The sequence below is a fragment of the Ochotona curzoniae genome, unplaced genomic scaffold (genome assembly GCF_017591425.1).
Source record: "Ochotona curzoniae isolate NIBS_2020 unplaced genomic scaffold, NIBS_Ocur_1.0 scaffold_3208, whole genome shotgun sequence".
Taxonomy (NCBI): Eukaryota; Metazoa; Chordata; class Mammalia; order Lagomorpha; family Ochotonidae; genus Ochotona; species Ochotona curzoniae.
The window spans coordinates 43348452-43376033 of record NW_024467106.1 but is presented as its reverse complement, the minus strand read 5'-3'; the positions used below and the strand labels follow the sequence as shown (position 1 = coordinate 43376033).

Here is a 27582-nt window from a genome sequence, read left to right as displayed (position 1 = left end):
TGAATTTTTAAAAATTTTTCTTTTGTTCTTATTTATAAGATAGAGCTTTGGTATAAAAAAGTTAATATCATTGGGTAGATGTGACTTCTGCATATATATATATATGTAAATAGATAAATAGGTTCATAGAGAATATCTGAGTTAATAACTTCTGATATAACTATTTTAGAAAATTATTAAATTTTTTTTAAAACCAGAACTTTACTTGATTTGAGTCTCATAAACATCCCATATCATTTTCTGCAATAAGAAAATGTAGAAAAGAATGGTTTTCCAAATCACAGTGAAGTTCTCCATTTTCAAGATTATTAGTAATTGTGATAGGAGTGCAATATGGGCTTATGCCTAAACAATGTTTTCCTGGTTTGTACGTGGATGTTACTTCGACACTGCTGCTGCCCACGAGAGAATAATTAAATCTCAGTTGTGCCTTTGCTACATCTTTGGTGCTTTGGTGAGTGGCTGTGATAGGCTGGAAATGTTCAGAAGTTAACATTGATAGACAAACCATGGAAAACCTCTGCCTTGGTTCATATTAAAATCTTTTTGTACTAGGACAAGATGAACCTTCTGCTGCAAACATGAGTTTCCTCTCTTCTTCAGCCAAAAGTTCACCAGGGTTCAAACAGCTTCTTAATGGATTCCAGCAAGAGTTGCATTGAGCTGTACAAAGGAAGTTTCTGGTTTGTAGCACAGAGATATGTGACTAGCACAGTACCAGCACTGGAATCAGTACCCAGACCTGGCTTCTTGTCTGGTTCCGATTTGGCACAGGGATGGAGGAAAAGGGAACTTGGCAGCTTGCCTTTTTTGTTCCCAAGTATTGCTGCCAATCTTTTAATTTTCAGCTCATATCTCACCTCCTCCATCAACCTTTCTAAGCTGATGAGAAATCAGGCCCATCTGCACCCCAAGTCTAGTATGTGTAGTTCTTTTAAACTTTCACGCCAATGTGTCAGGTACAGGCAATTTTCAAATGTCCATACTGATCAAGAACTATGTTCCTAGGGATAATCTGTTGTTATCTCCAATCTCCTGAGTATTTTTTTCTCATAAAGAGCTATATGATGCATGGAGATAAGTAGGTCAGACATTGAGAAGTGGCAGAACTAGAATAACTGAGACACAAGCAATGGGTTTGTAATGGTGCATTTTGTCTGAATTGCTGAGTCCTGTTTCCTGAAGAGTCTTGTTTTCCTTATTTGTGTTAGATCTGTGAATGCTTTGTGAGAGTAGAAAATAAGTCAGGTAAATTGTGGCTATAAATACTTTAAGAGAAGATGAGATCAATTTTTGATGCTTGAAGAATATCAGAGAGCAAATTTATAGACACATGTGGTGTCCTTTTTCCCCTGATCTTTCCTCTATTCCCATTATTATAATAGCCATTATGATTGTTATAATTAATAGTAGTTAAAACTTTTTTAACTCTTCAACTCTAAAGATTATGCATTCTTGGCACAAAATACTCGTAAAAACTTTTGGAGGTGTGGTTTTATACATGAAAAAGCTAATGCATGGAGAGATGAAATTATGTGTACAAAACCGTACTTATTAAGTAACAGAACTTGTGTTCATGGACTATTGGCCTCTAAAGCTACGTAATATGCTCTACTATGCTGTGTTGTGCTATGATCTGTTCTATATGTTACTTAATACAATGCTGTTTGGTTGGTTCCATACAAATCTTGCTAGAAACACCGTGAGTGCAAACATAAGAAATTTTGTGTCTAATTAAAAAGAGACCATGAGACTAGCTGCTATTGATAAAATTATCAATACATAGGCCCTCAATATTTTATTTCTATAATAATCATGCAGTTCTGTCTTTATATTCTTTGCATTATTTAGTGTATATCTCTTGCTTTTGTATCTCTTATTCTTTATATTGTAATAAAGCATACATAATGTATACTTTACCATTTGAAACATTTTTGAGTGTGCAATGCTGTGGCATTAATTAAGTTCACATTTTCATGCAACTATAATAATCATCCATCTCTAAAACTTCTTTATCTTCTTAAGCTGAAACTCCATGCCCATTAAATCTAGCTCTACATCTCCTGGCAAGGCCCTCATAACCACCATTCTGCTTTACGTGACTTTGAATTTGACTGCCCTGGGCATGTCATATAAATGGAATCATATAATACCTGTTATTTTGTGTCTGATTTATTTTACTCAGTATAGTATCATCAAGGTTCAACCAAAATCATAGCATACATCACAATTCCATTGTTTAAAGATTTATTTATTTATTCCTGTTTGAAAGGCAGAGTTACACAGAGAATATGAGAGACAAAGAGAGATTTTCCATCTGCTGGCTTACTTCCCAAATGGCCACACAACCATCTGAAGCCAGGAAATTCCTCCAGGTCTGCCATGTGGGCATAGGGGTCCAAGGACTTGAGACATCCTCCACTGCCTTCTCAACCTATAAGCAAAGAGCTGGATGATAAGTGGAGCTGCTGGGATTAGAACTGGCTGCCATATGGAATCCCTGCTCATGCAGGGTGAGGATTTTAGCCACTAAGCTATTGCCCTCATTTTTCATAAATGAATAATGTTCTAGGTCCATTTATCCATCTGTGGACATCAGATAGCTTCCATTAGGGGAGTATTGTGACTCATACTGCTATGAACATGAGCATGCATGCATCTGTTTCATTCCTTGCTTTCAGTGCTTTTTAGGTATACACACAGAGGGAGAATTGCCAGATTATATAGCAAGTCTTTGTTTCATTTTTAGCTGATGTGCCATAATAATCTTCACAGTGACTGCACTGTTTCATGTTCCTACCAATAATATCTCTCCTCTCGCATGCATACCATTGGCTTGTGAAGTTAACTCAAGCACAGCTGTGACTTTGAAGTTTTTCATCCTTCAACAACTAACACAATACCACTGATTTAACTGGGTGTTGGCCTAAGGGTTTTCTCATTGGGATGGAGATCATGATGATGAAATTGTTGCCTTCATAGGACATTTTTCAAGTATTCCTGCTGCAATTCCTCTCCCCTGTATGCTTCCACATCTTTTTTTTTTTAACTCTGCTGCTCCCAAGCTCAAAACCTAGCCATGTGTCTGTAGGAAAGAAGTAAAAGTGTAACTGTGCCTCTTTGCATATCAATGAGGTGTTGCAGAGAATGGCAGCCTGCTCATCAATGCAGATGATGATTTATGCTTGCAAGTGCACAGTGAGCAAGCTGAATCCACATCTGCAATTTAAATGACTAGTTACAAAAATGGAGGCTTTCTTAATATCTATTTAGACTGCAAGGCTCAAGCTGTAGTTGAGAAATCAGCTGTGAACCAGCAGATGCAGGATCTCTCTCCTACTTCTCTCCTTCTCTCTATTGATCTTCCTTTCAAATAAAAATAAATAAATCTCTAAAAAACAAATTAAAACGAGTTTTAATACTTCTGCAGAAGAAGATATCATTTGCAGTACTATCAGGCCAGTTTTAATCCACGTACAACCTTGACACTATTTCACACATTTTACAGCTACAGCGTGTTTATTTTCTGTCATGGATTCTGCACTCAGAGAAGCAAGAACAAAAATAAGACAGATGTTTTAGGTTCAGGCATGGAGCTTGAGTCAGTCCTTAAAGAGCATATGTAGGGCAGGAGTTTCTTACATAACTCCCAGAGGGTTCTTGTTTGGTGCTTGCATCACTCTTGCAACTGCAGTCTCCAATGCTTTTGGAACTAAAGCTACCAATTTTCCTGCTTTTGTGAAGTTACCAAATAGAACATAATGTGAAAATACCCTGTTTGCATGCTTTCCAAATGTTTGTATTTTACTTTGGATTCAAAGGAGTCAGACTTGAGCATGAAGGTGATTTTGATACTGAAACACACTCTCCTTGCCTCACCTCTTGGACTTAACCCACACGATGCAGCAGAGGTAGAGGTAGGTTTTGTTTGTGTGAACCGAGTATTTAAGCGAGCATTCTCTGGGATTCACTGTGTCACAGTGGGTTTTCTTCTCTCTGACACTGCATGGTATAAATCAAAAGTTCACTGTAGGGTCATGATCACTGGCTTTTGGCAAGGCTTGGTGAGGTCTCCGCAGGGTTAGGCTGCCCAGATGTGAGCTGTGTTTGGGCTAAATTCAGTTAGTTTCCACTCCCTCGCCCCTCCCTTCTTCCTCAGTCTTAGTCATGCCAACTGCTACTGGAGATGTTTTCCCCTCTGCTGAAGGTAGTGAACAACACAATGCTCAAGTCAGGCTCAGCAAAAGTGAAAACAATTATGCAGGGAAGTTGTTTTCATATGATTAGAAAAAGCTTTGGGATCTTCTTGTCTTTTGGAAGTGTCTTTCCTGAGTGCTTTTGCTTGGTGTTAAAAATCAACTCGAGTAAACAGAATCAAGATGTTAATGGAAGGCGAGATTTTTAAGCAATGTTACAAACACGCCCTCAAAAACATTTCTTTTAACATCTGCTCTCATATGTATAGCTATCAACGCAAGCAGGAGTACTTGAGCTGTTTGGATTGTATGAGGATACTTCTGGAAAATGGAATTAAAAGATAAGTTTAACTTGATTTTATATGATTTTAAGATCCAAGCATATAAAGGCTCTTCAAACAGTTGATACAAATGTGTATTAGCAAAACAAAGAAAAAGAAAGAAAAAATCTATGCGTGGATTTCAGGGCTTTTCCCATCTTGTTAAACTCATCTTTTAATCTGATTTTCTACAAGCTTTCTCATGTATCCTCATTCATGGCTTTCGTGAAAGTCGTGTGATCAATGATCAATGTCATCAATGATCCAGAGTAATAGGAATGGCATATTAGAAAGAGGCTGAAATCTCAATTCTGCCATTTTCTAGATGACAGAGAAATTTGCTTTGGTTTTGTTGTCTCTGTAGTCAAGATTTTGTCATAGAGGCTTCATGAACTCGATCAAACAGCTATTATCCGACCCCTGGAAGGCGCTTCCTGAACATCACAATCCATTCCTCTCTGCTGTTTATTTGTTAATGTGTCTTGAAATCAGGTTTGATAGATGAGAATTGTCCATTGCCATAGTCAGTTCCCTGGTGTTTCCTACTCCTCAGAATGACTCTCTGACAGATTTATTTTCTACCTCTGCTGCCCAGCCACCAAACAAAAAGCTTTGTGAATTTCAACTGGAAGGACCATGTTTTGCTGAGTCAAGCAAAATTCTTGGCTCAAGGAGGAAGAAAGCATACCAATGAGCCATCCACACACAGTTTGCTCTTGACACATGCATTAGGAAAAGTAATGTTCAACTGAACTCTCAACAAAAAATGTTTCTAGGAAGCACCATTTGGATAAGGACTCTAAAACTATCATGCTAGAGTTTGGTTTCCTAAAGTTTACATATTGGGAACCTTTTTCCCAGTGTAGCATTTCTTTATTTTAAATGATTTTGACATGTTATGTGTAGTGATCTTGAATTGTGATGTAGAGATCTGGTGTATCATATGAGGAAGCTGTTTAGATGCAACTGGTGTGGAAAGATGTCATATTAAGAGTGAAATAACTATGATGAATGCTGGTCATCCAATGGGCACCAGGAATAACATTACACTGTTGAAGGAGAGAAATCCTAAAGCCAAAATGGAACCTAAGTGCTTGGTTAACTTTTGGTAAGATAAGAGCTTGATAATGGGATTATATAATATTGGAACCAGGTGTTAGTGACTCATCCTGAACAGGGCCTGCAGATGAAGATGCTGTAGGGTCTACATGTACCTGTCTACCCCTAAGTAGGGATTCTAGATCTCCCTGTATATCTGCCTCTCTCCAAAGATGTGAGGAGGAAACCTATGGGAATCCTTCAAGTAATGGGGGTATGGAACATCTGGACTGATCCACATGCCATAGTGATGTAAACAACAGAATCATGGTAGGACACTAAAATATAAGGGTTTGAATCTGTTTCAGTTGGTTAAAAGGAGGAACCAAATCAATACATGGGATAGGATATTTTGGCAATATCTTTTGGAAGTGACTGCGGTGTGAAACAAGAGCTGGAATTGTAGCAGTAATTATCATAGAGGCTTAAATGACCTGGATCCTTGTTAATAGGAGCCAGACTCAGGGCTGAGCCCAGATCCATAGGAATCTAGTGAAAAATATAGCCAACAGTTAGTCAGATTTAGGCCTGAGGCTGTGGCCTGGGAAAAGGCATTCAGAAAGTAACCTTTCTATTCAAGGCCCAGTAAAGAGCTTTTAGGTATTCACAATAAAGCCATAGTAGAAAGGAGGAAAAAAATCTTATTCATTATGGACATGTGTTAATTTTTAAGAAAATAATCATAGCAATTTCCATTAGAGCTCTGGTTAAAGTTAGAATCAGCAGAATAATTGAAGCAAATAAGAAAAAGTAGGCCTGAAGGTAAAGGTGAATGTGTGTCTTCTATTTGTCCAGCGGAGCAAAAGCTTTAGGGCCTTGGGAGGTTCACAGGTACATGGGGCCTCTACTGCTGAGGTTCTTCGAAGTTTGGAGAGGTCACACTTAATGTTTTATATCTTTATCAAAGACCCCTCTATCCTAAAAGGTCTTAAAAAAAAAAGCACTGAGAGTTGCAGAAGTAGAATCAAATGGACCACATGCATTTCCATTTGGTCTGCAGTTGTTTGTTTCTGTCCTGGTAGTCTTCTGGCTGGCTTGCCAAGAAGGTGCCCAGATATTTGAGGTCATGGCCAAGTTGGAGAATTACAAATGGCCAGCAGCAGATATTTTATGGGCAAAGTAAAAATGTACACTTCACAGCCCAGAGTGTGGGCTCACTGGGAGAAGAGTGGCCAACTTATATATTTTATACACAACACATGCAGAGGAAATATTACATGGCATAATGTAGCCAAATTATAATTGTTCCATGACCCACTCTAATTTAAAATCCTGAATACCTTCTCCTTTCCCATGGTCAATTATGAAGCAATAAAGATTAGTCCACTTTTTTACTGTTACTCTAAACTACTCTAAAGCGGCTTTTTTGGGAAAGAAAGTATTTGTATCAGCTTATCATGTGGAAGTGGAAGTTCAGGACCAGGCCTGCCCAGGGTCTGGTATCCACTGAAAGTAAGTGATAGTGGATGTGAAGTAGTGATCGCATGATGAACTAGGCCAGAGAGAGAGCAGCCAGGCAGAACTCAACTCATTGAGCCTATACAAAAGCCACCCTTCTAGGGCACAAGCCCGATTAGCCAAAGATCTTCCACCAGACTCACCTCTCCAACACTATAATTGGACTAAATCTCTACTCTTAATTCACCAATCACCAGATATCAGAGTTTAAACATGAGACAAGTCCTACTCAAACCAAACAGGTCAAAGTGACAGATTTTGTGGCATATTGAGGAAAGCTGCCAGCCTCCCGTTGGGGTGCTGGTTCAAGTCTCAGCTGTTCCACTTCAGATTCAGCTCCATTTTGGTGCTTCTTGAAAAAGCACAGAGCTAGTGTGAGTACTTGGGTTTCCACACCCATGTGGAAGATCCAGATAAGACTCCTAGCTCCTGGCTTCAGCCTAGCCCCACCTCCATCACTGTAGCAATTTGGGGAATGAAATAGCAGATGAAAGACTTCTATTTATTTATCTGTGACTCTGCATTTCAAAGAAATAAAATAAATCTTTTTTAAAAAGCAGAACACAAAAGCAGGTCATTTAAGTATATTTCAAAGAATTAAAGAGTGGCATATGCAAAAATTGTATTAAGATAACTCTGCAGTTGGGGAAACTTATCAAAAACCTATAATTGTAAAACTTAAATTTTAAAATATTTCTAAGCTTAAACATTCCCGTTGCCATATGATTTAACTTAACTCTTGAATTAGATGTATGCTAAGTGTTGAATTCTGTCCAATTTGACATTTTAGTTCCAGCTGGATTTAATGAGGACCATGATAGGAAAGAATAGAATTCATTTCTATGCATGTGAGTGGGTGGTTAGTGGGATTTTCCTAATCTTTCTGAATGGGAAAAATGTATGTAGTCATTTCTTTTTATCTCAGTGCCTTTGAGTGAACTTGTTTTTGTCTAAAATAAAAGAAGGAACAGTTCAATTTGCCATTGTCATAACAGTGCAATGATTCAGCAAAACGCAGCTGACTGTCCTAAACCCACAAGCCAAATGTTCTAAAGGGTGGCCAAATTGATAACTGTCACCCTCTGTCCGGCCAATTCCCGTCACCACATTCAGCAGCTAACCTTTCATCTGACTCAGGAAATTTGGGACTCATTAAAAACCAATAAGTCCACTTTTCTCTGAGGAATTTGTGACTCCGATTTCATAGGCTGATTGCTAATTCCGAGTCATAAACAGAATTTCCAAACTCAGGAAGTATACCTTTTCCTTTTGAAAAGTTAAGTGACTTTTGTTCAAAGATACTTCCTTACTAAAATAGATTTTTAATAGTTCCTATACCAAGTTGGATTGCTGGGAAATCGTTTTCTTCCACTGAATTCAACTGTTGTATCAACACATTCGTAGGTGAAACCCCCAAGGAAGAACACCATATCCAAGTTCTTGCTCAACCCCTAAAAATGTGCTTTTCCCAAGAATTCCTTTTATTAAAGGAATTAAAGAAGGACTTTAAGAACCTATTTTGTGTTGGCAAATACATTTAGTTATTGTTACTTGCTTGAAAGTGTTTGAAAGTGGTTATTAGTTAATTCTGCATTAATGACCTTAGAATTAATGGTCTGTGGAGGGATGTTTCCAGATTCTTAAAGTTGCTTTGTAATTTGAGGAGGCTGCAGAGGAAATTATTTGCTACTCCACAGCAATTCCAGAGTTAATATTGCTTATAGAGTCCTTAAATCCCATAGGTCTTTGCCTAAAGAGGCAACCAAGCCTACCTCTGTTTTTATATGCCATTTTAGTTTCTCCAAAAGAGCTCATCCACTCTGAATTCTGAAGAATGTAGTTCTTCCACAGGGTCAGAGCTGTGCTCCTATTTTGTGTCTGCTGTCATCAAATCCAGGGATACTGAAATGGATCTGAACCTTCACAAACTTGATGATGTGTCTAGAGTTCCAGGACAACTAGTCCACGTGTACCCAGGTTGTCGAGGCATCCCTCAGCTTTAGTTACATTTCATACATATACCGAGCACATGGCTTCTGTTTACACAAAGACTGCATATTAAAACCAGAAGACTAAAAAACTGAAAATGCAAGTACTAGGAATTCCAAGATACATGTCAAAATTGTTTTATTCTAAGCAACAGCACATTATGTACCATATATTTTTATAAAAGTCATCACACTAACTCCTTTTAATTATATAAAGTAGATCTAATTATTTTAAAACCCCTAAGAGAATGGAATGTCATGAGATATGGTCAAACAAATCGTAATAAGTCATCAAATTTAGGTTGAAGCATTTGTTTCCCTCATTTTGTCATGCTGCCTTTTTGAAGGTTTGGAGCTACCCAACATGTATATTCTTATATGTGGTGCAAGTAAAGATATTCTAGGAAAAAAAGTGACCATGGACATGAATAAGTGCATCAAACACAGAAATATAATTATGATCTTGTTTCTTTCAGGTGTTACATTTCTAATAACTATAAGGCTCATAGAACTCTAAGATTCATGTCCTATCTCTATTTCTTCTATGACAGAATAAAAGCCGTTTTTTTTTTCAATAAAATATGCTTATTATCACATCCAAATATTTTGTGCTATGACTAATATTCCTATTGGAAAACTCTTGGGTTAAAAACCTTTAGTTGATCAAACTGGTAAGAAATTTGCTGCCAAGTGCATGCATTTGAGCCCTTTAGGACCGAAATACAGTTATTTCAGAGGCTGTTTTTCATAAACTCTGTTTCTGATCAGCTTTCTCCACTAATTCTAAAAGGAAGCAAAAGTGGACAAACAAAAATGGCAGCAGAAAACCTAGGAAAGGAAAGGATATTGAATATGGTGTATCAGTTAAGGGCGTCTTTGACAGGCTTGAAAGCGGATTGCTGATGGTATAATCCAACAGGTTTCCAATTATGTTTTGGGATGAAACCACGGATTTGAGAGCCAAGGAATGGCACATAGCCTCCTAACTTGAGATCTGAGATTCCAGAATAATTACATTGGAAGGAGAATTGTTTGGAGATGTAGACACATTCCTTTTTACCTTTTCTTTTCCCTCATCTCCAGCTTTGACACAAGCACGGCTAGTACACTACTGCTTTTGGAATATTGACTTCAGATAGCATATCCATATGCATAAATGAGAGTTCCATTGTAAGTATGATTTTTTAACGATTTGTTTGTTTTTATTAGAAAAGCATCTAAAAAGAGGAGAGACAGGGAGAAAGATCTTCCATTTGCTGGGTCACTTCCCAAGAGGCCTCAATGGCCAGAGCTGAGCCAATCTGAAGCCAGGAGTCAGGAGGTTCTTCTGGGTCTCCCACACAGATGCAGGGTCCCAAGACTTTGAGCTGTCCTTGACTGCTTTGCCAGGCCACAACCAGGGAGCTGAATGGGAAGCTGGGCAACCAGGATAGGAACCAGCACCCATATGGGATCCCGATGGACACAAGGCGAGGATTTTAGCCATCACACTGGGTCCTGTAGGTGTGATTTTGCTAAGCCACTGCCTATAGCTGAAATTTTGAATTCTTTGAATATAAGCTGCCAAAAATTATTTAGAACTGTATCTGTGAATTCTAACTCTTAGAGGAGAATGGCTATTTTTTGGTAACTTACTCAAAAGACACACACATTCCAGTAAGATCCATATTTGTGCCAGGGCAGAAGACCATCTGCTATCCTTTCTTTTTAACAAAGGACATTTGTGTTTGAACAAAAACTATATACTTGTAATGCCCAGCAGCAGAAGGGGGTCTGAGCAGTGATGTCAAAGTATACCATGATGTCACCACAATTCACAAAGAATTACAGTTAATGCCATGTGAAGTGAGGCCAAATTCAACACTTTCCCTCTTGGGTACTTCACAGTCTGAGAGACAGAAGCAAGGCCAGAGGTCAGTGCTTTGTATAATTTTGTTTCGCATTCTCCAGACACCCTAATTTTGGAAGCAAGGGAGGGAGAACACAGCCCACTAGAGCAGTCTCCTGACCATATGCTGAAAGTGAATTCTAGTGTCTGCATGCCCAAGTGTCTGTACTAGGTTAATTCTTAGGATTTCTACTTGATTAACAAGTTTAACTAAAAGCAGTATGCAAAAAAAAAAAAAAACTAGATGTGTTTAGCAATAGCTTTTAACAAGACTTTTCCTTAGAATGGAGAAAATAAACCAGAATGAGAATACTTGAGAGTTCTTAATAAATATTTGAAATAATATTTGTTCTCTTTTTCAAAACTTCCAGAATGTTTTTCCAGTAAGTAGATGATTATACTAATGACCACAAGGAAGGAAGGAGAGAAACAATTCTTTAAAATGTAGGCAATCGAATAGATTCAGCACTTTTTTCTGTCTGTTCCTTCTTATTCCTTACATTCACATCTGTTATCTAATTGCTTTTTAATATAAAAAATTATAGATTCCTCAGATCTAGTAGAGATCAACTAGTGTCTCTGGAACTGCTTGGTGAGCAAGCTATTAAGAGATACCTCAAAAAATACACAGTTCAAACAAGAATAGGATAAAAAAATGTGACTCGGGTCCGGTGCGGTGGCGCAGTGGTTAAGGTCCTCGCCTTGCACGCCCGGGATCCCATATGGGCGCCAGTTCTAATCCCGGCAGCCCCGCTTCCCATCCAGCTCCCTGCCTGTGGCCCGGGAAAGCAGACGAGGACGGCCCAAAGCTTTGGGACCCTGCACCCGCGTGGGAGACTCGGAAGAGGCTCCTGGCTTCAGATCGGCATAGTATCGACCTGTTGCGCTCACTTGGGGAGTGAATCATCGGACAGAAGATCTTCCTCTCTGTTTCTCCTCTCTGTATATCTGCCTTTCCAATAAAAAATAATAAAAATAAATCTTTTTAAAAAAATGTGACTCTTAAAACAGAGACCCCAACAGAAATCTCATTCCACTGAAACCAGAGCCTCCTTTGGAATTTAACTACAGAGGTGATTGACTTCTTAGCCTTTGGTGGAGGTGAAAGAAAGCAGGTTTATGGTGGAAGGGGTGTTGCTCACTTCCACCCTGGTGACTAGCTAAAGGGCTACGGCTCAGACAGGGCAGTGACAACACCCTGAACCAAGGTGCCTTAGGAAGAGTCAGTACTCAACCTCAACGTATCAAGTGCAATGTTAACCTTCAGATCCAGAACTGGTGATAGAATTACAGTGTGAATTCTTGAAAACTGTGTTTGGTGAAAAACAGGTCAGAGGGAGACTCATTTCTGAAAAAAATGAACACTAAGGCAATTTTGGTCTGGTAGATAATAAACCAGAAACAAAGCAGACGAAATGGCAAGTGGAAGTTAAACTCTCAAATTGCAGTGCTAGTGCATGATGAATCCTTATAAATCACTTTGTTTTTCAGTTATCTCTCAGTATACAGAAGTTGTGACAGAGATGTCAAATAGTGATATTTGTGACATTGTGGGTTGGGACAAGAAGGAAAATTATTTGAAATCACAATGTGCCCATCACCTGTGGATGTGCCTATAGAGTGAATTTGTTCATTCATTTAACAGTTATTTAATAGATGCTTGATGAATGCCAGGTACTGTTCTAGATAGACAGTGAACAAGCTGTGCAAATATCTCTGGCTTTGAACTGCTCTATTTGAAGGGGAAATAGAAAAAAATAATAATAAAGTTAGTATTGATGTAAAGTATGTGATAAAATAAATACATTAAATAAGAAAAGGTGAGACAAAATAAGAGAACCAGGGCCTGCAATGCGATGCAACTTTAAATAACTGGCCGCAGTTGGTGGACATCTCAAAGGCTGAAGGGAGGCAAGACTGCTGCTCTAAAAAAGTCTGAGTAAGAGTATTGCAGTCAGAGGCAACAACAAGACCTGTCCTAAGATGAGAAGTTGTTTGATGCATTTGAAGCACAGGAGGACAATGAGTCAGAGGGAGGTATAATAGAAAAGAAATCCAGTAAAATGATGGAGAACATTATAAACCATTGTGAGGACCTGCTGAAGCCTGAAGGAAGTTTATTTTTTTTTAATAAATTTTATTAACGTTGTATTATGTGAAACAGTTTTATAAGCATTGGGGAGTCCCCCCGCCCCTCCCACACCCCTCCTCCCATAGTGGATTGCTCCATCTTGTTGCATAACCACAGTTCAAGTTCCGTTGAAATTCCTGCATTGTGGGCATGTTCCCAGCATAAAGTCCAGCGTCCTATTGTCCAGATAAGTTCAGTGGCCTCTTGGGGAGACCTTCTCTGGTCTGAGGGTAGAGCCAACAGAGTAAAGTTCCGGTAAGTTAAAACCCCCAACAAAACATCAGCGTCGATATACAATGTTATGGGTTAATTGGTATAGTGTTGAGTGAACAATACGTTAAAAAAAAAAAAAAAAGTTCAATTCTTCCACACCTCTGGGTTTAGACAGTATCAGTGACAGGTTCAGAAAAGTAACATTCAACCCAGCATAAGTTACAGGTTAAATCCAGGCGAACATTAGATGTCTGACATAGTGTTGAGTAGACAATTTGTAAAAATTACATATAAGTTCTTGATTACCTTCTACCACTATTTCAATGTCACCTCCTCAATTGAGGTGTGTAACAATTTTGGGGGGTGTTGCAGAGAAATCTCTCATACCTTGCTAGTGGGTACTTGTTTTTTATGTTCCATCTAATAGTATATGAGTAAGTCCTTGATGACCTATCCTTATTGTTCTTTAGTTATCTTATCCTATTAGTGTGTGTATATGAGTGTGTGTGAAATTGTGTGTGTGTGTAGGGGGGGAGGGGGGTTTAGGAGGAACCTTGTTGGTCTTTATAGGGGGTGGAGGCCCAGAGCTGAAACTAGGTAAGGACTGGAGAGGAGTCCTCCGCCACCGTCCCGCCGGAAGTTTATTGATCTTCTGGTTCTGATGACCAATCGTGATTCTTAGTCGTTGTTCTGATGTCGTTGGTTCCTTTGTGGAAGGACTCGGGCATTTTCCATCTCGTGTAGTTGGTCCAAAGAGAGGGGGTGTCTGTCCTCTGGGTTCACAGCATTCGAAGGCATTCCAGGTCCCCGTATTCTCTTTGGCAATTGCGTTGACGTTCTTGTGTCCGTTCTGATAGACCTTGGTGGGAGTCCGGGAGTCCTTATCGGTGGCAGATAAGCCTCCTCCAGTCCCTCTGTTCCGCTCTGGGGTTTTCCCCTATTCTGTGCATATGACCACTTGTTAATAGACTATTTGGGTCGTTCCTAATTCCCCTGTGTGTCATTGTAGCTTTTGTTGTTGTCTAATGCAGATCTGGATCTATCAACTTTGAGATACTTATCTAGTTCCTGCAGGTTACACTACGTGGATTCCTAGCTTTTTCAAGGGAAATGAGAGATTTCTCTGTGTTCCCACCCAGTTACTGTGTATCGTAGGGAATTGGCATTATATTGGGAGTTACAATCATTCGGAACTTATGGAGTGAAACCATGTTAGCAGCAGATTCGTCTGAGGCAGATTTACAGCCTTGGAAATCGTTAGGGTTGCTTGGTGTCCCCAAAACGCTATAGCTTCAGCATGAAGCCGTCTTGAGCAGCATACAGAGAACCAATTTCTCAGGGCTCCCTGGCCGGGCGGCCAGCAGGCGAAGCCTGGCGCCAACTGGCGCACTGGGCCCCAGAGCAGCCTTCCGAGTGGGCGTGAAGGCTACTGGTTGCATCCCGGGAGTTTAAATAGTGACTGCTAAAGCCCCAAAGAGAAAATGCCATGTGTGGGGAGGATTCCTTTGGGAAAATATTTGCCTTAAGGGAAGAGAGTTAATAATTACCTTGATTTTTTTTCATATAGTAGAATATTGAGGTGTAGAAGAACTGTACCTCATGCCTTTAGACTAATAGCTATAAATATTTGTCAGTATTTTCCCTTGTCACATATATGTGGATGTATATGGCTGTAGAATAAGGGCAGTGTTTTTAGTCACTGGTTCATTCCCTCAAATAAAATACTTCCTGTCTGCTGAAGCATTCCTGTTAAATCTGTGAAGAGCAAAGATCCCATGTTTTTCCTGATGCTCAAGCTCAGTACTCAGAGCAATAGGCAGGTGTTGCTTTTGGCAACAATATGTGGCCAGCAGAAAGATATGCAAGCTCACTCTTCTCTCTGCTCACTGCAAGTGGAATTCTCAAGAAGAGCGAAATATATCATAGACTACAGGGACATCTCATTAATAGCATAGGGGAATGTAGCACTCCAAGTCCTGCTAGTGTGATCTTCAGCAAGTTGTTTAACTTTTCTGAGCCTCAGTTTTATTTTTTGTAAAATAGCCGTAACTTCAGCTAATTTTCAGGATAAATGGAAAAATGCATAAGGCACCTAAACACAGTGTTTGGTAAAAACTGAATCACATTTCCTTCATTTTTTCTCCTCCCTCTTGTCCTTTGATCATCAGTGTTAATGACCATAATGTATTTCTAGTCTCACTTGTTTTGAGGAAATTATCTGATTAAACCCATTCACTCTAGATTGAAACCATGTCTTACACTTATGTTTATTCCCAACAGCATCATAACAGTTAAAGAAATGCTTTGTATGCCAGTGATTTGGTTTAATTTAAGTCTAATCAGCAGCCTCATGTGTTGCTCCTCCCAAGGGCATTTGAATAGCAAACAAAGGACTGTACCAGTTTTCCCAACATTTTGGCACAAAGGAGTCCTTTATAACATATTTTCTATGGAATTTTTGTTTTGTACATTTCCCTGCACTCTAAGCACTGTGTAAGTAATAATTTGTTATTCGTATTTATGACTTAATGATTTGAGTGTGTAATTAGAATTTAAATGCAGTAAAGATCAGGATTCAACTTATTATTATAGTGAGATGGTTCATGTTTTTAGTGACCTATGTGATTTCATTGTAGATATATATAATTTTTTCATTAGGCTTTTGAAAATCATTAATAAATATAGCCTATGGACCACTTTTGGCAACCTTGTGAATTATTAGAGATTCTATTTTTCTCCAACTGGAAAGCTTAGTTATAAGCCCAAGAAACAAGTGTGTAAATTTGGGTACCTTTAACAAACTGTGAGATAGGCATAGTGTGAATGTGTGTGTATTGCAGGGAAGGGGATGTATCAAAGGTATATAGTGGGAGTGTCACCATCTTATTTGTGCTCTCATGTCCCATGTTACAGATGAACCAGTAGATAAACTATTATAATTTAATTCCAAGATAGTATTTTATACTGCTTATTATATGCTATATACCCTCTTGCGATCATTACTTAAAATTATTCAAATCTTAAGAGAAAAAACATTTGTAGGTAGTTATATAAAAGAAAGTAGCAAATCACTTATAAGGCTTAGAGTGGTAACTTGGTTTTGTCTCCTTATGACAACCATCATCTATTGGATTTAGCTTCTAGAGCGCAGTGGCTTAAAAGATTTGAGGCCACATAAAAAACCTGGCATCAAAACATGCTGTCCTTGATTAGTAATGTCTGCTGTGGATGTTGGCATGGGTAGATGGGTAGTAGCTACCTGTGGAACCTGTGGAACTATATTTTTGCATAGCCTTAATTGCTTTAAGATTTGCTTTTGGATTAAATCGTATTATCCTGATGCTCTGTTCCTGGATGACATATTTTTTTTTAGTATGCTTCTACCAAAATGTTCCTTGGCCCTCAGGCTTCATCAAAAGTGATTAAGAGATAGCCTTTTGAAATTTTGGGTATGTATAAGGAATCTTCAAAAAGTTCATGTAAAATGTGTACCCAAAGAATACTTTGTATGGATTTCAGGGATTTTTTTTTTTTTTGCACTAAAACAACTTTATCATTTAATTCCGGTTTTCCACAAACTCTGGAAGTGCCATTGTATTTGTTTAGATGTTATTGGAAAATTACTAGTAAGTTATCTTTCTCGAGTCATAGAAAGTCATGTATATTTAGGATTCCAGTACTTTGAGTACTTATGGTTCTCCTGAGTCATTTCTTTTTTCATTTGTTACAAACTTACTGAATGTCTACTCCCAGGAAAATGTCATACATTTTCTAAAAGATGTGGTGAATCCTGTGACTCTTAAAATTGTTCAGTTTATCTTTCTTCTTGGAAACTCAAATCCAGATGGGTGGCTCCCACCATCTATCAAAATGCATAGGACCTCATATTTTGTTTGGTGTATTTCTTTCATTTTTGTCTTTGTCTTTGCCTTTCTTATGTTTTTTTCCTCTTTGTTCCATTTGCACAGTCTTTTGTTTTAAAAAAAATTGCATAATATAACTATGCATATACTATGAATCTTGTCATTAAAAAGATAGACCTAAGCAAATTAATCTGTATATAGGCATTTTGACAATAAAGTAAGAAATACACGAGCTCCCCTATTTAGTAACCTAAGTGAGGGGCAATGTATAAAAAAGCACACTGTTAGAAAAAAGCACCACTCTTAGAGTTGTATGTGCATTAGGTATAAGTAAGAGTGACTGTGATCTGATTTGCAGAGTTCAGTTTTCTCTATTTGTCTTTCCCCGTGCTGAAAATAGAGGATTTAAAAGCTTCTTACCTCATGGTGTTGGATCAAGAAAAGCTTGACATCACTGGCTTAGAATTTGATGCTAGAAATTGAAGTCTTTATGGGAAACCATTTGAAATGAGGCCAGTATGAACCCATCTAAGAATGTCAGTCTGAGACTTGGTATCTGCTTTTAGATTATATTCATTGACATTCTCCAAATCATCGATATGATGATCTTTCTCATAAGCCTTCTAGAGAAGATATTTACTGCTTGTATTTCAGTGTCCATGGGACTTGTGTTCTGCCTGTTTAGTGCTATCAGCAAGACAAAGTGAGAGCAGAAAGCTCTATCAGCACATTCTGCACACATGATACCTACAGTCTGCACAACATGTTAAACATCTGTGAGCCAACTTGGATTGGAAGACAGGGTCTTAGTTTTTAGAGGGGAGTGTGTGGTCCTGAAGCATGAAGAAAATCAGCAGTGTTAAGTGTATGTTCTACCAAAAAGTAAGGCAAAAGTTACATGTCTGTATATGTATGTGTATGTATGTAAGTAAAGGCATAGCATATACTTTAAGATACAAAACTTATACATGATCATGCAAAAACATACATCTAGCATATGAAATACCTGATGAGCTACAGGTAGTGTCTGAAAAGCAATCTCAAGTCTCAAAATGCTCTTTTGACTTTCACAAATTGTTCTTGGAGATTTTTACTTTTTATGTCACCTAAAACAAAACTTTTACAAAATAAGGGACCAATGTTGTGATCCCCCATTCCCTTCCTTCATCTTTCCCTATCTTTCAAATAAATAAATTTTTAATAATTTTTATAAAATAAGCAACACCATGCAATCATTTGGTATGGAAATTATTGGATTACTGCATCCAACTGACACCTAGTGAACAAATACTAAAAAGCTGCCATAGGTCAAAATATCCAACTAGTTTCCCATCCTTTGCAAAAAGAGTCCATGCAGTTGCCAAGATATGAGTGGTCATTATATCACTTTAATGTTTTGTTCAGGGTGGTGTAGGTCTGGAAACTCAGTGACCCAAACATTGCCTTCTATGACATTTTGCTAATTATGTAGGTACACGTGGTAATCTCTTAAAAATAGTAGCTCTTTACAGTAATCCTTGTTCACAGTCAGGACAGAGATTACATTTTTCCTCTAGTCATTTTATGATGTATCCATCTCTATATCCACACATAGAAACACACAGATCACACATGAACGCATACATTGTTGCATAAATATGCATATCATCAATGATTGCATGGTCCTTTCCACATCATGCATCAGAATTATTAGCAAAATTTTATGTTTGGTGCTATGTGTTTAATTGATTTGCCATCATTCTTTGGGCATCTCAAGTCTCAAGTATTATGCCAAACAGCAGATATATAGATATGTTCAGCAAGGGTTTTCAATTAGCCCATTATTAGTGTGGAGACAGACACATTAAACTCACAAGGTAAGCTCAATGGAAAATATATAAGCATTTGAGTTGGATGTATATAACACCTCACAGTAAAATTGGCTTAAACATATCATGGATTTATTTTTTCAGAAAAATGTAATATATAATCATTCCAAATGCAGTTCACAGACCAGATTCTTTCTTTTTGTCCTGCAGCACTTTGTGCAATGCTTCCATTCTTAACTTTATCTTATTTTTCAGCATGAACTGGAGTCAACAGGCAAGAGGGAAGAGAGAGGGCATAAAGGAATCTCACCCAGCTAAATCAGCTTGGAAAAGAGAGAGAGAGAGAGAGAGAGAGAGAGAGAGAGAGAGAGAGAACCCACACACACTCCTACTGTCATTCCACAAAGTACAGGCTAGTCATTTGGCCAATGAGATATATATTCTCTTACTGCATATAATATCTCTCCAGATAGAATTAGAGTTCTATTACTGAAAAAAAGGACAAAAGATGGGTATTATATAACAATTACCAGTCTCTAGCACATGAAAATATAAACAAAAAGTGAAGCAGGCTTAGAGTAGTTGCCAATGAAATCTATAAAAGGTTTTAGAGAAAAAATTCATTTATTTTGAAAGAGAGAGATCTTCTAGTCTGTACTCTGCTGGTTAACTCCCCAAATGGCCTCAATGACTAACTCTGAGCCAGGCTGAAGCTAAAACCCAGGAGCTTTACCTGAGTCTTCCACATAGGCCACAAAGGCTCAAGCACTTGGGCCATCTTTTGCTGCATTTTTCCAGCCATCATCAGAGATTTGGAATGGAAGTGAAGCAGCCAAGGCAAAACTTAGCAATCATATGGGATAGCAAGTGGTAGCTTTACCCACTATACCACAATGCTGGCCCTAGAAAAGGCTTTTTGAAGCCAGACAATTTAAAATGTGAAGTATGAGTACAAGAAAGAATATTCCAGTCAAAAAATCTAGCATGTGTAAAAACACAATAGGATCTAACATCCCTGCCAATTAATCTCATTTATATATTACTATTTATCTTTCTGTTAACAACAGGTCCTAAAGTAACATTTTAATTTTTAATTACTCTAGCAGTTATTTAAGATAAACAGATTAAGATATGTCAAGAATGATTATTCTGATATAATTGCTAACAGCTTTCCACTTGGATCAAAATGAGAACACTTTATCTGATGATGAAGTATTCCACATTTTAAAAATAATTGAGTTAGAATATTTTGGCATCTTAATGAGGATTTGATACTGAAAAGCTCAAAAAAAAAAAATGTTAGGGATGCTTGTATTTTAAACACTAAAGCTGAACAAAGCCTAGTTAGAACAGACTTGGTTCATGCTCCAGGGCGTCACAGCCCACACTGAGAGCCTTAACTGTCCAAGTAAGCCTTACAAATGTCACCTCCTATTTAATGAATCCTAATATGACATTTCTTTGTATCTTTGAAGTTCAACTATTTTCTTGCGATTTGGGAACCATAAAACAATCTTTAAGATTAGAGAGATTTTCAAGATTATCTCTGTTGGATCCATTAGGGACATCAGATTCCATGGAAGAATTTCTAGAGAAAGTTAAATCCTAGAAAAACCTGAAATTCCTATCATGTTGAGAAGTGAATCAGGTAGATTTGAAATGCCTGAAAGCTCCCATGCTCACTGCCCATCTTATCCTTCTCTCTAACTGAGGATCTTGTAAAATTAAGCCCATTTTTTAAAATCCCTCTCAAGAGTAGCATTAGTAATCCATTGACTGCTGCCTAAATTGAGATTACCAGGCTTGCTTTCTCAAAGGATTCAGATGGTTAATCTTTTATTTTCAACAACTTTGGTGTTTGCTTATTCTCTAACTACTTTCTGGGCACTTTTGAAAGATGTGCTGAACCTTATAGCAGCCCCTGTGCTACAGTTGTTACTACAATTTGTCATTCCTCCCAAAGCTCTAAAGCCTCTTCCTCAGGAAAGTCTTCTCTGGCTCTCCAGATTCCACACTCTGTGTAAAGTGGCTCTGTGCATTGTGCCCTTTATCATGCTTAGCATTTTTTTTAAAGATTTATTTTTATTATTTATTTTTTTATTGGAAAGGCGGATATACAGAGAGGAGAGACAGAGAGGAAGATCTTCTGTCTGATGATTCACTCCCCAAGTGAGCGCAACGGCCGATGCTATGCCGATCCAAAGCCAGGAGCCTCTTCCTGGTCTCCCACGCAGGTGCAGGGTCCCAAAGCTTTGGGCCGTCCTCGACTGCTTTCCAGGGCCACAGGCAGGGAGCTGGAAGGGAAGCGGGGCTGCTGGGATAGAACCGGCGCCCATATGGGATCCCGGGCGTGCAAGGCGAGGACCTTAACCACTTGCGCCACCGCTCCGGGCCCCATGCTTAGCATTTTATACTCATTGTGTGGGATAAGCATGTGCCTCCCCTGTTCAGACTTTCTTATAATAAAATAATATGTATTACATTCTCTATTCTGCAATATTTATACAATAATGCAGCAATATGTAAAAGGTGAAGAAGAAAAAAACCAATGAAACTATACTAACAACTACATTTTGAAAGGCAGGACAAATTGTAGGGCAGTTTGTAATATTAAGCCCTTCCTGTATCACTACAGTTCTCAATATATTTTGCCAAAAAACATAACTGAAATAATTTTGAATTGGATGAGTATTTTGGTGCTAGCTATAATTAGAGTTGTTAAGATCTACAAGCAGAAATAATTTGGATTTGAATATTTTTAAAACTCAGACATTGGAAAGGAAAAAGTAAACATACTGATGAAATTGCCTACCTACTTTGTACAGACTTATGATTTTGTTAAGTGTGATTTGGACTAAGCATGAGTGTTTTGTTTCAATATTTACAACTTGGTTTATTATGAACTAAGTGGCCTTGGGCAAGTTCATGGCCTCAACTGTAAAATAGAGACATATTATGCCTTTGATAATTAATGAGCTATTCATATCGTGCCTGATTACTTGCACCAGATTGTGCAGTGTTGTTGCTAATCATCTGTTTGTCCCTGCAATGCAACCAGCTGTTCCTTCCACACGTGTACATTGACCTTGTTTTTATTAATTGACTGTTTACTTTTCAAAAACTGAAATATTACAAAAAAATACAGAAAGAAAGAATGAGGGAGGGAGAGTGGGGAAAAGCATTAACATTCAGCAAGTATTTACTGAGGGGTTTCACTTATTCAGCACTGTTCTGATTGCTTAGAAATGCATATGCAAGTCTGTCATTTCCTCTAGACAGTCTATTTCCCTTAGGCAGTTCACCTTGGAAGGAACTGTGGAACATAGGGAGTCTTCATAAACAGTTCCTGCAGCAACTGTATGCTTGATAGTTATGTATCTTGTCACTTGCATGAATTCTAATTGTTGAGAGTGGACTTTTTTTGAACTTAAATTCTTTAATTTCACTAGTTTAGGATCCCTTCTCCCATACTTTCTCTCATTACTCCCCTAACCAAGTCCCCCCACCATTCTCTTCTTTATTTTTTTAATGTTTTATTTATTTGAAAGGCAAAATGACAGAGAGAAGGAAAGACAGAGATAGAATAGCTGAGGCTAGGCCAACCCAAAAAGAAGCCAAGAATTCCATCAGAGTCTCCTACATGGATAATGGAAACCCAGAATCTTAGACTGTCATCTGCTGTCTCCAAGGTGCATCAGCAGAAAAATGGATATGGAATGGCAATATGACTGAATCCAAAACATTCCACCATAGACGGTGGATATCCCAAGTGGCAGTCAACTGCACCACAATACCTGCCCATCATTCTCTTTCTTCTGTCCTTTCTGTTTGTGAATTTGATCTAGCACATCTTTACACATGGTACATTTTGCCTTCCCTAGTTTGGTTCGGATTGTAGTTTAATCCTCTTCATAAAAAGGATGTTTTATACCCCTCAAGGGTGAAGGAAGGATCATTTGGTGGTTTTTTGGCCTCACCATGGACTTTTGTCTTGGTAGGTGGCTGGTTGAATTACACATCTTTCTTTCTTGTTAGATTGTTGGCTGCGATCACCAGCTGGGAAGCACCGTCAAGGAGGATAACTGTGGGGTCTGCAACGGAGATGGGTCCACCTGCCGGCTGGTCCGAGGGCAGTATAAATCCCAGCTCTCCGCAACCAAATGTAAGACACTACAGAGATGGGGCAATATTTTGACTTGGTGATTTGTTATACACTCCTGGCTTAGCTCTTTACTACCTGCAGCAGCCAGGACTAACACCTCCACCAAAATGAAAATGACTGAAAATGTTATGGAAAGCTTCATGTTTCTGTTTGTTGGTTAGCTTCAATGGGGTAAATCAGATTGCATAGTTGCAATGCTAGACACAGCAGGAATCAACTAGGCATGAATCTAAAGACACTCTCTGTGCATGTATTAGCTCTGCTGTCCAACATGAGAACAGGAAAAATCCCAGCTCCTCCGTGATAGGTATTATTATGCTAATAGTAGAATATAGCAGAAAGAGAAAGATTGGCACAAATTCACCCTCATCATAGGAAGATCGAATGTTCTTCATTTAAAAAAGTGTCTTCAGTTAATGGTGAAATAGGCTCTTTCAAAGTTAGTATTAGGTAATGATATGTGATGTCATTTATTGACTTTTGTGTCCTAATCTCTCTATATAGCAGATATATATGTGTGTACTATTAAGTTGGCAACTTTACATGATCTCATTTAGTCTGTGTAACAAGTTCATGAGTAAGACCCTGCTAATCTTCACATTACGCAGAAGGTAACAGACTTAGCCATACAGTGTGACATGCTCAGAGTCACACAGCTATAAAACAGAGCCAAGATTCGTGCCTACAAGTCAATTCCAAAGCCTCAGCACATACCTGTTCTTCCTGTTGGCACAATTCCACCAAAGGGGCATTTGGAGTGGGGCAGGGAGATGAATCAGGGCAGGGTAGCTCAGGTGTGTGTCCACTTGGGTTTCTCTAAGGTACATTGTGTCCATTCACATGATAATTATACCAATAATGGAGTCACATATTAATCCAGATCATTTAATAGTATGTGGTTCTCTCTGACAACCAGAGTTCAACAAATTGTAGCATATAAGAATAGCAGTAAAAGACCCTGTATTTAAGGACATGCATCTTTAGAATTGCTTTGACCTCACTTGGCATATTTTCTCCAGATTTTGCCATTATCTATCATTCCATAGTTCCTTCATTGAGCATCCTTTCCACACGTCTTCCCATGCATGCCAAATAATAATAATGTATATCTTTACTGTGGGTGATTTTTCTTTCTTCACATGTTGGCCAGCAGGAGGAAAGGAATTGACATATGGTGGGCTTTGGCTTTAACTGGAATTGTAGGCCAAGAAGAAAAGCAGATGTGGTTATTCTAGTGTATGCTGAAGAACCACAAATAAAAGTCATGAATACTTTGCCCATAGGACAAGGCTCAGAGAAGGAGATCAGGAAGAAAGACCTTGGAACATGAAAAATTGGAGATGTCATCTACATTTTAACTACCCTAGAGCAGTGAAAAAATGTAATTCCACAAAAGATTACAGAAGAATAATTTACAGACTCTGGTGGTTAGAATGAAGGATGAGATAATGTTGACTCTGACATAGTACATTCAGGCAGGCATTTTCTTGAATCACATGTTTTGGGAGCTTCTGCTATACAATGAAACATTTAACTAGTCAGAAGATGAAAGCTACAAATGGGTAGAATGTGATTCCTTTTAAATCTGTGAACTCATATTTGAATATTTGAATAGTGGCATTTTAAAGGTCACTCATGAAGGATTCCTAAGAAATGCTAAAAGTGTTAGAAATTTTTCTAATTTTTCCTAACACACAACTGAATCACAGCTAACTATCAAGAAATCTAGGAATTACCATTTTGCACGAAGTGTTTGCATTTTTGCAGTAACTGCTATAGAACAACTGCTGTGAGTGTGTTTTTAATGGTGGGAGTTCTTAATTCTCATGCCTCCTTACTTACCTGCTGTCGTAAAGACGAGACATTCCTCCTGCCATTCTGGTAGGAGGAGATTGGTGACCTCTGGGGCCAGAATCACTAGAACTAAAGTAGAGAAGCTCTGAAGGAAGAAACTGAAATAAAGTGAATCACTTGTCATCTCCAGAGCTGCAAAGAAATATCTCAGTGACAAGTGCTCTATCCAAGACTGACAGCGGGTAAATTATATAATGCATAACCTGATGATTATACATAATGACAAAATGCAATTGACTCGTTTGCCTTGGCCCTGATGATACCTCATGACAAAATGATTTATATCAATAGAGCTGAGCATATGCAAGTATATCACCACAATCTATAGCAGATGGGGAACCCCAGGCGAACATCCTCCCTTTCTATTCACAGACTGTGTAGAGCCCCACAGGCAGGGGAGATTAGACTGCTCCACAGGGCCCAGCAGACTGGCCAGGTGAGTGCTGGTCCACCCTGAAGGTCTTGGAGTTGCTCTGCCAGCTCTCTCCATTGTGTTCTGCCAAGAGGCAACGCCAGCCAGCCACGTGCTCTGCTTGGACTCCTAGCACTCCTATTCCCCACCCTAATCTCATTTTCTCTCTGAATTCACTTCCAAGAGGTTTTTTTTTCCCCTTGTGTTATCAAACCTCGACAGAACAAAGAGAAAACAGCAGAGTGAAGTGGAGAAAGATCATGGTAGAAAATTCCAGAAGTTAAAAGAGGAGGTACCTAACAAATGGCTCCGATTTACTGCTGGGTCAGAAAAAGTCATCTGTGCCTAAAAAGGCCTGACATATGCCTAAGGCAAATACGAAAGTAGAGCAGCATCAGCGTGCTATTTCCCCACTTTTAAAGGAAAAGTATGTGCACATAAAGTGTTGAGTCTTCCCACTGTTTTTGTACTCCAAACAAAAATCAAGGGAAAGAGAACTACAGGCAAGGAAGATCCAGTGCAAAGAGCCTGGGGAACTTACATTTGTGACATCTTGAAGAGCAAGAAAATGATCATAGCTTAAACAAAGTGAGCATTAAAAACACTAAAGGACAACATAGAACATCTTCAGGGTGGTTAAAAGGAAAATAGGGAAAAGGTGGAAGAATCATTATGCTCCTAGAGCAGTTTGTATGAAATTCATGAAATTGTTCCATTTGACTAGAGGGAATTAAGAAGGCATCGAAGTTATAACATGGAATGAACACTGGCATGGATATTTTAGGACAGGGTTTAATCCAACTGAGATGACAAGTCATGGGAGATTTTTGAACAGAAAATTCATTTGATTTACTTTTTTCTTTTAAGAATTGCTGTATCTACCAGTCTGAGAATAGACTAGACGGCCAAATTGGAGAGCTGGGGAAAGGGACCAGACTGCTGTTGCAGTAAGCCTGGCAGGGAGAATGATGGCTTGCACAGCACCAGTAGCTATGGAAAGGCAGGAAAGTGCTGGGATTCTAGATATTTGGTACTGTTTTGAATCTAAAATACCAAGGACTAGAATATGTACCGCGATTTCGTGTGTTATGGGAAGAAAATAAAAGATTGTTGAGGAAGAGAAACCATGACACAATGCTTTCCAATAACTTATATTTTTACTTCATAGCCCTTGAAACTCTTTTAAATTCAGAAATATTTTATCCCTATTTTACACTTGTGAGCACAAAAAATAAAATTCATTAATTAAACTTTTTCTTAGACTTCAACTCCTTCCAACACTCCTTCCCATTTGTGTTAGAGAGAACAGAAGACAAGACAACAAGCACTCCTGCTCACTTGTTCAACCCTAATTATTTGGCTGGGGTGTGTTGATCTGAAATCAGGTGCCAGGAACTCAATCCAGGTCTACAGTGTGGCTGGCAGATTTAATTACTTGATCCATCACAGCAGCTTCTCTGCATGTGTTTATTAACAGGAAGCTTGAATCTGGGGCCTGCCCCTTTTAACTAATTATTACTCAGTGCATTTCTGTGCATAATTCAGATCCAGAATTTTAAAAGGAATCCATAAAAGAAATAAAATCCATTAATGTTTGCCCATTTTTGAAGCTGCTATTGAGATATAATTGGCATATAATGAGCAGCATAGTTCAAGGATACAGCAAGTCTTTACAAGAGAATAAACCTATGGTCACCAGCATAATAAAGATCATTCCAAAGGTTTCCTTGTGCCGCTTGGATTCTGTCGTACTTTCTTCTTCCCCATTTTATTTGAAAGGCAGGTACACACACACACACACACACACACACACACACACACACACACACACACACACACACACACAAAGAGAGAGAGCTAGGAACCAGGTCCTCTACATAGATTTAGGGAACCAAGGACTTAAGTTAACCTCTGCTACTTTTCCATGCTATGAGCAGGGAGCTGGATTGGAAGTGGGGCAACCAGCATATGAGCCAGCATCTGTATGGTATGTCAAGGTGTTAGCAATGTATGATGTGTCCAGAAATGCTAGAGAATTCATTTCCTCTGTTTTGGTTTACCAGCTTCTGGAGCTGACTGCATTTTTGGTATCTTCACAGCCAACAGTAGAGCACTTTTGAGTATCCCGGTCTGACTATAATGTCCTCATTTGCCACCCTCTTCTATTTTAAAGAATGTCGTAATTAAATTG

General features: G+C 38.5%; 1 protein-coding gene across 2 annotated transcripts in view; it reads left to right on the top strand.

The window, feature by feature from the left end:
* The window catches only part of ADAMTSL1 (ADAMTS like 1), a 385347-nt gene that overhangs the window by 114335 nt on the left and 243430 nt on the right, over positions 1-27582 (top strand). For both annotated transcript variants that reach the window (XM_041004529.1, XM_041004530.1), the window contains exon 5: positions 22999-23125. In XM_041004529.1, coding sequence (XP_040860463.1) covers positions 22999-23125 — 127 coding nt within the window. The remainder of the gene's footprint in view (positions 1-22998; positions 23126-27582) is intronic.